Source organism: Schistocerca serialis, chromosome 6, assembly GCF_023864345.2.
Source record: "Schistocerca serialis cubense isolate TAMUIC-IGC-003099 chromosome 6, iqSchSeri2.2, whole genome shotgun sequence".
In the NCBI taxonomy this organism is placed as follows: Eukaryota; Metazoa; Arthropoda; class Insecta; order Orthoptera; family Acrididae; genus Schistocerca; species Schistocerca serialis.
In genome coordinates this window covers 528,315,852-528,331,085 of record NC_064643.1, presented here as the reverse complement: position 1 = coordinate 528,331,085, position 15,234 = coordinate 528,315,852, and the positions used below count along the sequence as shown (strand labels likewise).

The window sequence follows — 15,234 nt, the reverse complement described above, 5'->3', positions numbered from 1 at the left end:
ACCAGTATTCAAAAGAATCTATTCTATAACATTCACCCTTTCTTATATTACAGGTCTCACATCTGTGCATCACAACTGGAAAGCCCTTACTTTATAGATCTTTTTTGTTACTGTTACACCTCTACTCCTTAAAACATTATTGAGGCTGGACGTTGCCTTTCTACCCAGTAACAAGAATCTTGATTTCATGGCTGCAGTTGCCATCATCAGAAATCTGTGAGCTGAGCTAATTGAACATAGAGACTACCTCCATCATTCCTCTTCCTGTACAAGTCATAAAGTGACATTAGTTCAGCCTTTGCACCTTTTTCTTTCCTGTTCAGTAAGAGGATCTTTAACTCTTTGTCACTTTCTGCCATCAGGATGGTATCCTCTGCATATCTGAAATTATTTGTATTTATCCCAACTAGGTTCATTCCAATTTCTTTTCTTCATCTAATGCAACATTCCTCATAATATCGTCTTCATATGGGTTGAATAAATAAAGTGATAACATGCAGCCTTGTCATACTCCTGTCTCTATCTTGCTCCATGTAAGGTTCTCATTGTAGCTATCTCATCAGAGCATAAATTTCCTGTGATGTGAATCAGTGATCTGGTACTTTCATTTTTGAGTATGGTACTTCCCATAATTTATTGTGGTCTGTTCAGTTAAAGGCTTTAGCACAACCAGTAATGCAGAGATAAACATCTTTCTCGAATTCTCTTGCCTTCTTCAAAATCTTTTGGGTGTTGATCTCTGGTACCACTTTTGCTACGAAATCCAACTTGTTTTTCAGGTAGTTCTCGGTCTGTGTATTGGTGAAGACTATTTTGTAAGATTTTAACCTTGACTTTTCTAGCATGTAAGATAAGTGCAATTGTTCTTTAATTTGAACACACTTTAGAAATTCCCTTCTTTGGAATTACGAGGAAAATTGGACTTTCCCGGTCTTTTGGCTTTGTTGGCTTCTCTGTAGTTGCTGACACATTGAGTGCAACATATTCACCTCATTCTCTCCAGTGATTTTGAACAATTCAGCCGGAATTCCATCGCATCCACTAGCCTTGTTTACAGCAGACAAATATACGAGGGTTGGAACTTAAATAGTGGTAACTCTTTATTCACAACTGATACAAAAGAGTTACATGTTTGCACCTGTTACTGTCGTTCAAAGTAGTCACCAGCATTGTGTAGAACCCATTGCCATTGATGTGGAAGGCGTAGTATACAGTTAGCAGAGCCTGTTCTGTTTATGGTACAAATGGAGCTGTCTACTGCCTGTCAAATCTCTGGAACAATTCTGAAGCGAATGCCACAAAGTGATTGCTTCATCTTCGGAATCAAATCAAAGTCACCAGGACTTAAGTCCGGGGAGTGTGGTGGATGGTACAGTACTTACCAGTCCCATCGACCGAACAGAGCAGCTACAGCTTGCGCTGTATGCGACCAGGCATTGTCATGATGGGTCGGTTGCGCAGAAAGTGTCACAGCTTCTTTCGCAAAGCTGGTCGTTTTTTGGAGCATCGCCTGCAACCAGCTGGAAAGATGCAAATAACTGGCAGAAACCCGATTAATCAACATGACAACGCCTCGCCGGGAAAGCCTGAAGAATTACTTTGTGGCTGTCAGCCAAATGATCGAGTGTATGCCAAAAATTCATCACTTTGTCCAGCAGATCACCATAGAGTATTGCAGTGTAATCAAAGAGCTGGGAAATATGCTGTGCATCATGTAATATCTACTGGAATGGCTGAAAGGCGTCAAAACCTACTCAAAAAATGTAGCATCTTGAAGAATAGTAGGCAACAGAGAAATGAAGACAAATGGCATTTAATTTGACTGCCTTATGAACCAGCAGTTGAACAGGATGAAAGCCGTCTCCAGGATACTTCACGAACTGAACCAGATTATACGCAGATTGAAAGGACATACGCTGAACTCAGGAGATCAGCAAGGGTTCATCAACATTTGGTGCACTGCAAGTACATATTTAATACATTAGAATAACAGGAAAGGATTTTTGTTGTTCTTTTATTTTCCTAAAATCTTGTAATGCTTCAATGTTCAGTTTACAAACTTACTGTGTGAACAAGTAGCAGTAGGTAGAGAACCACATCATTTTGTGAGAAAAATATTTTATTTACTAGAATGAAGTGTGCTGTAGTCCAACCAGGAGTCAATCGTGTGACCTTCCAGTTTACAGGCACACGGTTTACCATTAGACCATCTACCAAATATCCTTGGCATAAATTTCAGTTGGTGTATGTAGTCATTGTACTTGGTTTGATATGTTTTTAATACATTTATTGTTCCATTGTATAGGGGTGTAGTGCTTTATATTAGATAATTGTGTGTTCTTTTGCTGTAATAGGCATGGGCGATATCTGTTTACCACAGTTTTACATGTCAATTAACTTTATGAAACCCTCGCAAAAAGCCTTACATACTGAATTTGTTGCTGCACTTTTAGAGCCTGAGGACTTGAAAGAAAAATTGGAAGACAATAATCACTTTAAGTACGAAATACCATTTGTTCCCTCTCCGGGGATGACCTGTGAGGAAATAGAACAGTTGAAAGGAACTGAAAATAAGGAAAATGAAGGTGGAATGATGGAAAGTCTGAACAAATGTGAAATGCTTCCTCCAGCCGAGCCTGAGGTACAGGATCATCTAACGCAGAGAATATGTTCACGAGCCCACGCTGCTGGCTTTGATGGCGTGGATACCATGTATGTTGTAAGTATTTTAAATCAGCGGCGATCGTTCAATTAGAAAAGTAGTGCTTTCATTACACGTGAGTGGTTACTGTGAAATTAATGAAATGCCTTTCTAGTTGCTAATTGGAACTTTATTTACTATGTCGACGACTGGTTACAGCATTTAAATTAGGCAATTTTCAAATGTAGTTGAAAACTGTGCTGTAGAGAAGCAACATCAAAATCTGGTCATTGACTTGTTAAAGTTCTTATAGGCAACTGGAACTGCATTTCATTAACTGAATATATAGTTGCAGAATCAGCACTTTCTGAGCAAGAAGAAACTAATAATATTTTGGAATTGTTACACCATTTTACTAGCAGGTGATGCAGCATTGACAATTTACATCTGTGCTTGTGTACAACTCCAGAGAAGTTTAATGTTTCCATCTTGTAGTACTTGAAATTCAACAGAAGGTGTTGCTGAGCTTTTAGATAAATGTTCTTCTTTGGAGCTAACTAATCATAAGCATGCACACTCTCTCTCTCTCTCTCTCTCTCTCTCTCTCTCTCTCTCTCTCCCCCCCCCCCCCCCCCCACACACACACACACACTCTTATGTACGTGTGTGTGTTTATTGTTATTGAAGGAGGATATTATTCAGAAGTTCACCAACATCCTAGTTTTATGTGCCTGTTATCTTCCCAACAGCTGTGCTGTTTGGTAAGTGGTTACCTCCTTCTGTTATTTGTATTTCACCAAAGACTTAACCAATATCGTACAAACATTGACACATATGTGTATGTATTACAAACCACTGTGCGTTATTTGACAAAGGGTAACTTCATACCATTGTTAATTAAGATGCTTAATCATTGTGACAGTCTAGAAATTTACTTATTTTTAAAGCCACCTCACTTTTAATTAAAATAAAAACAGCACTTACCAATAATAATAACAATATATGTTTGGTACTCATGCTCTTATAAATTGCTTATATACATTCAGAACATTATCATATATGTTTCACTTTCTCAGATCACACCTAGCGTTAACTATGTTTTTATGAGTACTTGTCGTGGAGCACTACATACTTGGTTCCAACAATTACAGATTCTTCAAGCCAGTCAGACAGTTGGAAAAATATTATTTGGTACTTTAACATTGTAGCTCAGTATGAAACACAGGTTTTGAAATCCAGAAAGGCAGTATCTTTTGTTCAGTGGTGTCTCCTGTCAGCAAATTCTTCTTTGTGTAAAGAGCAAACTGTTTTCAAAATACTTTATCTCCCCCCACAGAACAAAATGCAGTTAAAACTTTGAATAGGTTTGCTGATTTTGCAATAAATATTTTGGACGCTGATCTATAATTTTTTTCATCTGTTATCATGCGGGGTTCAGCTATGAGAACAGCCGAGGAGAGATGTAAGGAACGTCAGCGGCATCCCAGCCTAAAATAATCAAGCTAACCAGCTGTTGCTAACAACTGCCTTGAATATAATCATGTAATGGAATACGATGAGACAAGGGTCATGGTTCAAACACCAAGTTTCTGGGATGTCAATTTCAGTCATGCTTGGGGTCCAGCATTTAATTTATAAAAATATCACTGGCCATCAGATCCACCAGAGGTGATAAACACTGAGAATATTTGTATTTCATGGAATATGAGTGCGAGTTCTGAAAAACAAAAGAGCATCAAAGGGTGTAGTGGACATCAGAAATAAAACTCGGCTATAAATAGCTATGAGAGACTGACAATTGTTCACACTCGGATTCAAGTCCAGGCAGCAAGTACACATAACCATAAAACTTGCAGCAGCTGAAGAAGACGGCTGGATCACTCATTAAAATATTGTGCATAACATGGAAACAACTAGTCATAACATCTGGAAGCACACTATTAACCTCATTATAACTGAAAGTGATCTTTACTGTTTTCTAATCATGTGGAAAATTAACTGCAATAGATATTCTTGATAAATATAAGGTAAGGAGAGGTCAGTTGTGTTGTGTAGTCGACATAGAATCTAATGGGTATTTTGTAGAGGCATTATACTTACTCATTTTAGACAGAGAATTGTTTAGATTTCTTGAAATTCCTTCCTTTATGCTTCTTGATGATTTACTTCAACTGTTTTCCACGTGCGCATCTCTTTTTTAGTATTTCTAACATTTATATCATTATTTGTAAGAGTAGTGTATTACTGATTTCTAACAAGGAAATGTTAGTATTTTAATATACCTTATCAAACATTTTCTGCGTATTAAAATTCTCATCCATATTATGCTTCTGAAAATGTAGACTGGAATAATCTCTTTCAAATTCTGAAGGTGGCAGGGGTGAAATACAGGGAGTGAAAGGCTATTTACAATTTGTACAGAAACCAGATGGCAGTTATACAAGTTGAGGGGCATGAAAAAGAAGCAGTGGTTGGGAATGGAGTGAAACAGGGTTGTAGTTTATCCCTGATGTTATTCAATCTGTATATTGAGCAAGCAGTAAAGGAAACGAAAGAAAAATTTGGAGTAGGAATTAAAATCCATGGAGAAGAAATAAAAACTTTGAGGTTTGCTGATGACATTGTAATTCTGTCAAGACAGCAAAGGACCTGGAAGAGCAGTTGAACGATATGGTCAGTGTCTTGAAAGGAGGATATTAGATGAACATCAACAAAAGCAAAACGAGGATAATGGAATGTAGTCGATTTAAATCATGTGATGCTGAGGGAATTAGATTAGGAAATGAAGCACTTTGCTATTTGGGGAGCAAAGTAACTGCTGAAGGTTTAAGTAGAGATGATATAAAATGTAGACTGGCAATGGCAAGGAAAGCGTTTCTGAAGAAGGAAATTTGTTAACATCATGTATAGATTTAAGTGTCAGGAAGTCTATTCTGAAACTATATGTATGTAGTGTAGCCCTATATGGAAGTGAAACATGAGAATAGAAGCTTTCAAAATGTGGTGCAACAGAAGAATGCTGAAGATTAGGTGGGTAGATCACGTAACTAATGAAGAGGTACTGAATAGAATTGGGGAGAAGAGAAATTTGTGGCACAACTTGACTAGAAGGGATCAGTCTATAGGACGTGTTCTGAGGCATCAAGGGATCACCAATTTAGTATTGGAGGGCAACATGGAGGGTAAAAATTGTAGAGGGAGACCAAGAGATGAATACACTAAGCAGATTCAAAAGGATGTAGGTTGGAGTAGGTACTGGGAGATGAAGAAGCTTGCACAGGATAGAGTAGCATAGAGAGCTGCAGCCAACCAATCTCTGGACTGAAGACCTCAACAACAATGACAACAAGCAGTCACTTACTTGCAGCTTATTCTTGGGTGGCATGAATCTGCCACTCCCCACCCCCACCCTCCCTCCCCCCTCCCTCCCCCCTCCCTCCCTCTCTCCCTCCCTCCCACCTCCCCCCCATCCACCTCTCCCTTCCCCCCCCCCCTCTCTCTCCCTCCCCCTCCCTCTCTCTCACTTTCTTTCCAGCCAAGGATATTGCGAAAGTGTTAATTCGCTGTACTGTATGGTTACCTAGGTCCTTTGGGCAAGTTTAAGTGTGCCGTCATGCTTATCACGGTATCATCCAGTGCTCTAGATGTCTCCTCTTGTTGCTTTGCTGTCTCATTTGTACTGTAGACATAATTATGTGTGCTCTCATTCAGAGTTCAGATGCCTGTGTGTTAATGCACAATCAGTTATCTGTCCCTATCTGCATAGAATAGAATGTTGTGGGAACAGCCATATTGTATGTTGAGAAGTTACATTTAAACACCAATTTTCTTTCTCTAAACTACTATCTGTAGTATTATTTGCAGGAAATTATGCACAATCTCAAAACTGCATATGACACAGGATGTTTCCACCTATAAAAACACAAAAATGCTTGGGATGGAAAATACTGACAAGAAAAATGGTGAAAGAAATTAAGGGGCCGCAGTGTGTTGAGCAGATTAAAACTTTGCAACTGTTTAGACGTCTCATGTGCTACTGAGATCAGATGGGTTAGTGATTAAACAAGTGAAATTGTATAAACATTTCACTATTTGTCATGTGTTTTTAAAATGCTTGTGCATTTAGCGGGGTGAAAAAATATCAGTAGTAGTTTCATCTGTCACTGGTATAAGAAATATAGGTGCTGTGATGATTATAAACAGTCCAAGAATTGTACAACAAAGCATAGACTTTTATTTCAACCATAACAGAAAATGAGATACCAGAGATAAATCCAGTTATGTGTTGTTCCATGTTCAAGGCTTATCACACAGATATTAGTTGTTAAGAATTGGGGTCTGCAGAAGAAAGATGGAATTAAACTTATACTGTTATAAAACTCAATTAAAAATATACATGAAATAAGAAAGTTTTTAACTTCATCAGTTATGGGCCTGGATCACTAAGTGTAAAAGTATTGGTAAGAGTACCAATACTTACAATGTCTTACTTTCAAGCTTCTTTGACCAGTGGTCACAGGTGTTGGAGCAGCACCTTTTTTAGGATAGGTAGGACAGAATGAAGTCAAGTTCTGAGAGAAGTAAAGATTGAAACGAACCTTCAGTTTGAGAAAGAAATCAAACAGCATAATCCTGGCACGTTGGATCAGCGAACACAGCTGGTTGGTTAAAAATTTGCAGCAATCAGCAGAAATTTTATTTCCACCCGATTTCATCTCAGTAAATGTGAAATGCCAACTATCTGTAGTGCATTAAAATATTCGAGGGCTTAGAAGTAAAATTAATGAACTACTTATGTGCATTGGTGAATTAGAGTCCTCAAACCCAGTTGATATAATCTGCCTCTCTGAACATCATGTGACCACTGGTATATAGATATGTTAAACCTTACAGAATTTAAGATAGCCTCGTACTTCTGTAGACAAAATCTGGAGAAAGGAGGAGTTGCCACATTTGTTAAAAACAGTTTTAAAGTTAAGAATATTGGCATTAATAAATTTTGCTTAGAGCAGCACTTTGAAGCATGTGCAACAGAGATAGGATTCCGTAATAGGTCCTTTATAATAGTGGCCGTATACGGAGCACCTTCAAGAAATTTCAACCCTATCTACAAACGTTCTTGAAGATTTACTATCTCATCTAAAATTAAAAAATAAAGAACTAGTGGTTGCTTGTGATTTTAATATAGATGTCCTGAAAAACACTGTCAGTGAACAGTTAATGAAATCAGTTACATTGTCATTCAATTTAATTTCTACTGTAAATTTTCCAACTAGGGTATACAAATGTTCTAAGACTGCCATTGATAGTATCTTTATAGACAATTCTAGGCAAGTAAGCCACATTACAAAACTAGTAGTAAATGGGCTATCTGACCATGACATGCAACACCTAACATTAAATTTTGAAAATTGTCAGGGTAAAACATCTATCAGAACTGAGTACAGAAGGCCAATAAAACAGTCAAAAACTGAGAAATTTAGGAGATTGCTCCAAGAAATTAATTGAATGGATGTTTACAGCATCCAAGACACAAATGGGAAATACAAAACATTCGTTAATAAAGTTAGCACCTTATTTTAAAATTGTTTTCCCCTGATGGTAACTCAAATTAAGCAGAAGTCTAATAAGAAACCATGGATCACACGAGGGATAAAGATATCATGTGAGACAAAAAGGAAACTCTATCTGATATGTAGGGATACCTTTGATAGTAGCATTATAGCTCATTACAAAAATTACTGCAAAATATTGAAGAAGGTTATCCAGATATCTAAACACCTACATTATGAGAAGAAGATAAATACATCCAGCAATAAAATAAAAACAATATGGGAAATAGTTAAGTCAGAGACAGGTAGGACCAGAAATGAGGAGGAACAAATAGCTCTAAAAATAACTGAAACCCTGATAACAAATGTATGTTGTGTTACAAACCACCTAAACATGTATTTTATCTCTGTTACTGATAGCATGGGGTTGTCAGGTTCAGTAAATAATGCAATGGAATATCTGAGACCAGTGCACACACACAATCTCAATAAAATGGAATTGGCACTTACTTCACCCAAAGAAATAGAATCCATCATAAAGTTCTTGAAATCAAACATTCTAGTAGTTATGATAACTTATCAACATAGTTAATAAAAGAGTGCTCATGTGAGCTTAGTCATATTATTTTTGTAATCAATCACTTATCACAGGAACATTCCTGGACTGGGTTAAATATGTTGAAGTTATACCTCTCCACAAGAAAGAGGACAAAGATATGCTGTCAAATTACTGACCGATCTCACTTTTGCCAGCTTTTTCAAAAATCTTTGAAAAAGTTATGTTCAAGCTTCTACTTAAGGGGACCACACTGTGGTTCAGGTTGAAAAAATCAATTTTTGCTTTTCATCATATTTTGATAGATTAAAGTTTTATTTAAGTACTCTGAAAAGGATTTTGCTGAAAAAAATGTTTTTCGAGCATTTGAAGAGCATTTTCCTACCATGTGTGTTTATGTGCCACACCCATCCTTGGAATGCAATGGTCAGTATTCTTTTGTTTCTGCTGTTTGTAAACAACATGCTTTCAAACACGCGGTTAGTTTTGTTCAAGTGTGATTCCGAGTAGTTGTTATACTTTCGTTTGCAGTTCTTGTTTACGTGTGTTTTGTTGTGTTTATTGAAGATGACGAAATGTAAAGGCATTTTCAAGAAACGACAATCTAGAGGAAACACATTTAGAAAGCTTTCTGTACAAGAGGTTATGTCGCCTGGCAACGATATTTCTGATTGTAATTCTTCACCAAGTGCATCATCAAAGAAGCTCACAATTTCAAGAGAGTTACAATGACTTTACTGTAAGTGACAAGGCGTGCAGTAACATTACTATAAATTTGAGAATATTATCAGATGCAATTTCTAAATTTGTACAATGTAGATAGTGTGGTGAGTCACAGAGTGTGAAAATTTGTGAGAGTGCCAGTGGGAGAAAAGGCCTAGCAGTTGCTTTGGATTTAATTTGCACTAAATACTTAGCTGTGATTTCATTTATGAGTTCTTCAAAACCAGATGCAAGTGGCCCTTGTTAAATCAATACTAGATTAGTTTATGCCGTAAAATCCATTGGCAAGGGCATGGCTGCAAGGAGAACATTTTGTTCAGTGATGAACTTACATCAACCACCAAATAAATTTGAAAAACTGACTTCAATATTAGAGAAAGCCGTATGTGAGGTCAGTGAGGAAAGCATGGAACTAGCTGCTAGGGAAGCAGTGGAAGAAAATCATGGATGTTCAGATATTGCAGTTGCACGTGATGGAAGTTGGCATAAAAGAGGGCATACTTCTCTGAATGGAGTAGTGACTGCCACAAGTGTAGACACCGGTAAAGTGTTAGATGTGGAGATAATGTATAAATATTCCAAGTGTTGTAAAGTCAATGAACATAAAGAACACAACTGTGTGACTAATTTTAGAGCAACAAGTGGTGTTATGGAAGTTCATGTAGTACAACAAATATTTCATTGCTCCATAGAAACAAGAGGCATATGGTACACCAAATATTTGGGCGATGGTGACAGTAAGGCATACAATAATGTGGTGAACTCTAAGCCATTATTAGCAAAATAGAATGTGCAGGCCATGTTAAAAAACGTTTGGAATAAGGCTGAGAAAACTAACTGTTGATACGAGAGGAAAAAATTAAGAAGATGGAATATTGTTGACCGGGCAGGGTCAGTTAACTAAAACTGAAATAGAAAACTTGCGGGTATACTACAGGCAGGCAATTAGGAGAAATAAAGAAAATCTGGAGGCAAGAAGAGAGATGTTTGGGCCATATTCTTCCCTTAGTCCTGTACTGATGATAAGCCATGCCGTGGATTGTGTCCATCGGGAGAAAATTCGTGGTGCAAATACAATAGGGCTCAGGCAACTGGAGAATCTTATTCTCACCAGCATTCTCTTCCTGCTACTGCTATTTCAACAATTAAACCTATTTTAAGAGGCTTGGCTCATCCTGACCTTCTAAGGAAATGTCTGCATGGGCAGACACAGAACCCAAATGAATGTTTCAACAGCATAATTTGGAACCGCCTTTCTAAAACTGTATTTGTAGGCATGTATACAATGAAACTAGAAGTTCATGACACTGTTATTACATTCAATTGTGGTAATATTGGAAAGTATTGGGTACTGAAAAAGCTGGGAATTAATCCTGGTGAAAATATGGTCACTGGGCTGCAACATTGCGATAAAATGAGGATAGCCAATGCAGACAGGTCTGCATCTAATATGGCCAAGAAAGCAAGACAAACATCCAGGAAGGTGAAAAACAAGCTGGGAGACATGCCAGAGGCCAAAGAAGGACCATCATATGCAGCAGGACAGTTTTAATTAACTGTAAGTAACAAATTTCAAAAGTTTTTTCTTTAAAGTCAATTTCTCGCAAACCAAAATTTTCACTACATACGCCCCATTATATCAGAAACTATCATAGATAAATGAATGAAATTTTCAGAGACTCTGCATAACATAAAAAGCCACCTCTGGTACTACATTCATTAATATTCCCCCATCAGGAAGTTCACAAAAAATATTTACTGCAGAAAAAACTTAATATTTTTTGTTGTTGAATTTAAAAAAGTATTTCTTAGAAACTATTTAATGGATAAAGTAGATTTTAGTACAGTTGAATCTATTAGCATCATGTAACATACAGTAAAAATATTAAGGTCCTGCATCAAATACTTGCCTAAATTAACATGGGTTAGATAGGCAGGGTGTGGTCCCCGTAAGCACCTTAGTGAAAATAACATACTGTCAAAGTCACAGTTTGGGTTTATTAAGGGTTCTGATATTGAGAAGGCTATTTACACTTACAGTGAAAATGTCCTTAATTCATTAGACAACAAATTAGAGGATACTGGCATATTCTGTGACCTGTCAAAGGCTTTTGACTGTGTGAATCACAATATACTTTTAAGTAAATTAAAATATTATGGCATCACTGGTAGTGCTGCAAAGTGGTTTCAGTCATATTTTACTAATAGAGAATGAAGAGTGTCATTACGTAACACTTTAGCAGTAGGCAATCAGACATCATCTGACTGGGAAGAAATTAGATGTGGTGTTCCTCAAGCTTCCATACGAGGTCCACTACTTTTTCTTGTGTATATTAATGATCTGTCATCTGTTACATTACCAGATGCCAAGTTTGTCTTATTTGCAGATGATACAAACATTGCAATAAATAGTAAATCAAATATAAATTTAGAAAGGGAAGCTAATCAAATTTTTACTGACATTAATAAGTGGTTCATAGCCAATTCACTGTCATTAAACTTTTAAGAGACCCACTATATGCAGTTCAGAACTTCCAAGAGATTTCTGTCTAGTATGTGTATAAAATATGATGACATGGACATGGACATAGGAGAAGTTGAGAGTGTAAAATTCCTGGGATTACAACTTGATAATAAATTCAATTGGGAGTGACATACTAACGAAGTGCTAAAGTGCCTAAACATGTCTGTTTGTGCAATGCGAATGATGTCAGACATAGGAATATAAATATGAAAAAACTGGCATATTTTGCTTATTTTCACTCCATTATGTCATATGGTATCATATTTTGGGGTAACTCCACAACCAGAGAAAAAATTTTTAGAGTACAGAAGCGTATAATAAGAGTAATGTGTAGTGTAAATCCAAGAACATCATGTCGAAACCTATTCAAAGAATTGGGCAAACTAACCAGAGCTTCTCAGTATATTTTTTCCTTAATGAAGTTTGTTGTAAATAATACATCTCTTTTTACAACTAACTGCTTAATACACAGTATCAATACTAGGAATAAGAACAATATACATAAAGATTTAAAAGCAACACATATTTTCAATAAGTTACTAGAGTTTAGTTTCAGACAAGGCACAATTTAAACATAATTTAAAAGAACTTTTGGTGACCTCCTCCTTCTATTCCATCCATGAATTTCTCAACAAGTGCATTGGACCATTTGAATGAAAATTTATTATACTTTAATTTTTGACAATACTTGGTTATAACAGCCAAGTAACTATCTACTGTGTGAATGATGGATGTATGGAAAGCAGATGTAAGTCTTAAGTCTGTAAATAGTGGAGGGTTAATTTTAAATCTTGTACATAATTTGACTGTTCTTAACTGAGGATCATTGAAATGAATAATTTACTTTAATTTTTGACAATACTTGGTTGTAATACCCAAGTAACTAGCTACTGTGTTAATGTTGGATTTAATGAAAGCAGATGTAAGTATTAAACCTGTAAATATTAGAAGTTTAATTTTAATTCATGTACATAATTTACCATTTATTGACTGAGGATCATTAAGATTAATGAAACTCAAGTTTTTCTAATTACATTTTTGTAATGTGTTTATCTGACATGTTCCACACCCAGAAGGATCCCCTCTTTTGTCGATCTATGGAATGAATAATTAATCTAATCTCCAGACAAATTAGTGTGCCAACAAACACAAATATTGGGCATATGAGTTTTTACAATATACATTTCTTACACAGATCACAAAAATTTAAATATAGTGCATATATTGTCTCACTTAAATAAATATACCTTTATTTTTGATACAGCTTAACATAATGTTAAAACACTTTGTTTGTTTATTGCAAATTATTGTCTTAATACATTAAGTTTTAAAAGGTTGGACATTGAAGCATGTACAGATTTCTTTCATAAATTATTTATCAAAAATTAAATAAAAACTAGTAACCAAATATCACTAAATTAAATAAAGCTCAGTCGCAGACAATCATTTGTTTATAATGCACATAAATTTAGTTGAAACCCATTTATAGGCCACCAAACAGAACAGCTGAAGCTGTGTCATCATCTTGTTTCCACAGTGTACATATTACAGATGGACAGTCTGCCCTCTTGTTTCTAAGTACTCAGTAGTGTAAGGAACAAGTAACGTATGAAGCCACCCGAACTAGTTTGTGCACTCCTTGGATATCATGCATGCCTCAAGGCATGGAACCTGTGGGTTTAAGCCCCAGTTTAAAATGGGTACTGGTTTTAAATGTGCTGTTACTGTGAAAATGGTCTGGACATGCAAAAATTGAACAAATGTGTGGTATGTGTAAACACCGCCATGAAAGAAATATATTGATACAGTGGACAATTAATATGAACATGTATCGCGCACCAAGAAAAGGTCACTGAGTTATTTTCATATGTCACCAATAGGTAGTACATCTGTACCTGATAAAGCTGAGGTCAAGTCATTCACATCCAGCGAATTTACGAGGGTATTTCGGAAAGTAAAGATACACTGTACACCAGAGGAACAGAAGAGTTTTGGCGAGCAAGTTGGCAACACTGGTGTTAACCTTGAACCGTTAGCTTTCTCCTCGCAGTCGTTCGGCAGTTGAACGTTGCTTCTGATTGGAGTAGGTCGTGTTTAAAATGGCTGCGCCAATTCAGAATCCCGCCAAATGCGAAGTGCGCTCCGTCATACGTTTTCTTCATCCAAAAGGTCTGCGGATATTCACAAAGAAATTGTTTCTGTTTATGGGAACATTATGAATCAACAAAATTTAACGAAATGGTGTCGTCATTTCTCTGAAGGTAGGACCGATGTTCATGATGAGCAAAGAACAGGTCAGCCATCTGGGATCTCTGATGCCCTTCTTCGGAGAACGGAGGAAGCAATTCATGCGAATAGATGTCTCACATTGAAATAATTGCTTCAGATCATACTGGAGGTGTCAATGACAACTCTTTATGACATTGTAATTGTTAAGTTAGGGTACAGGAAATTGTGTGTGCGCTGGGTTCCAAAACTGTTAACGGAAGAACACAAAAAGAAAAGGATGGGCTTTGCACTCGACTTCCTCACACGCTATGCTGAAGCAGGTTATGAGTTCCTTGATCACATTGTGACAGGTGACGAGACGTGGGTTTATCACCACACACCTGAATCCAAGCAACAATCAATGCAATGGTGCCGTTCGAATTCACCAAAAGCCAAGAAACGTCGATTTCAGTGAAGAAAATCATGGCTTCTGTTTTTTGGGACAGACAAGGCATTCTTCTGTTGGAATTTATGCGTCCTGGAACGACAATTAATGCTGCTTCATATTGCCAGACTTTGAAACATCTTCGAAGGGCAGTTCAAAACAAATGTAGGGGAATGTTGACAAGTGGAGTCCGCTTGGTTCATGACAACGTTTGGCCTCACACAGCGCTCGTAACCAAAGCACTACTCAAACAATTCAAATGGGACGTATTGGACCATCCGTCATACAGCCCGGACCTTGCGCCCACCGACTTCCATGTGTTCCGTTACCTGAAGTCACATCTTGGTGGAAAATCATTCCACGACGATGAAGAAATCAAAGATGAAGTTGAAATGTGGTTCCGACAACAGGCAGCAACCTTCTATGACTGTGGGATACAAAAGCTTGTGCACCAACTTAACAGATATTTGGATAACGGGGCTGATTATGTCAAAAAATAACAAATAATCCAGTTAATAAGATGTAACTGACGTTTTCTAAATAAATGTTCTATTTAAGGACTGTGAGCCATTGTATCTTTACTTT

The 15,234-nt window shown here is 36.9% G+C and overlaps 1 protein-coding gene across 1 annotated transcript in view; it reads left to right on the top strand.

Annotated features, from left to right (window-relative positions):
- LOC126484437 (mitotic checkpoint serine/threonine-protein kinase BUB1-like) overlaps positions 1 to 15,234 on the top strand; it is a 220,226-nt gene that overhangs the window by 126,837 nt on the left and 78,155 nt on the right. The window contains exon 11 of the mRNA XM_050107954.1: positions 2,454 to 2,719. Within this exon, the coding sequence (XP_049963911.1) occupies positions 2,454 to 2,719 (266 nt within the window). The remainder of the gene's footprint in view (positions 1 to 2,453; positions 2,720 to 15,234) is intronic.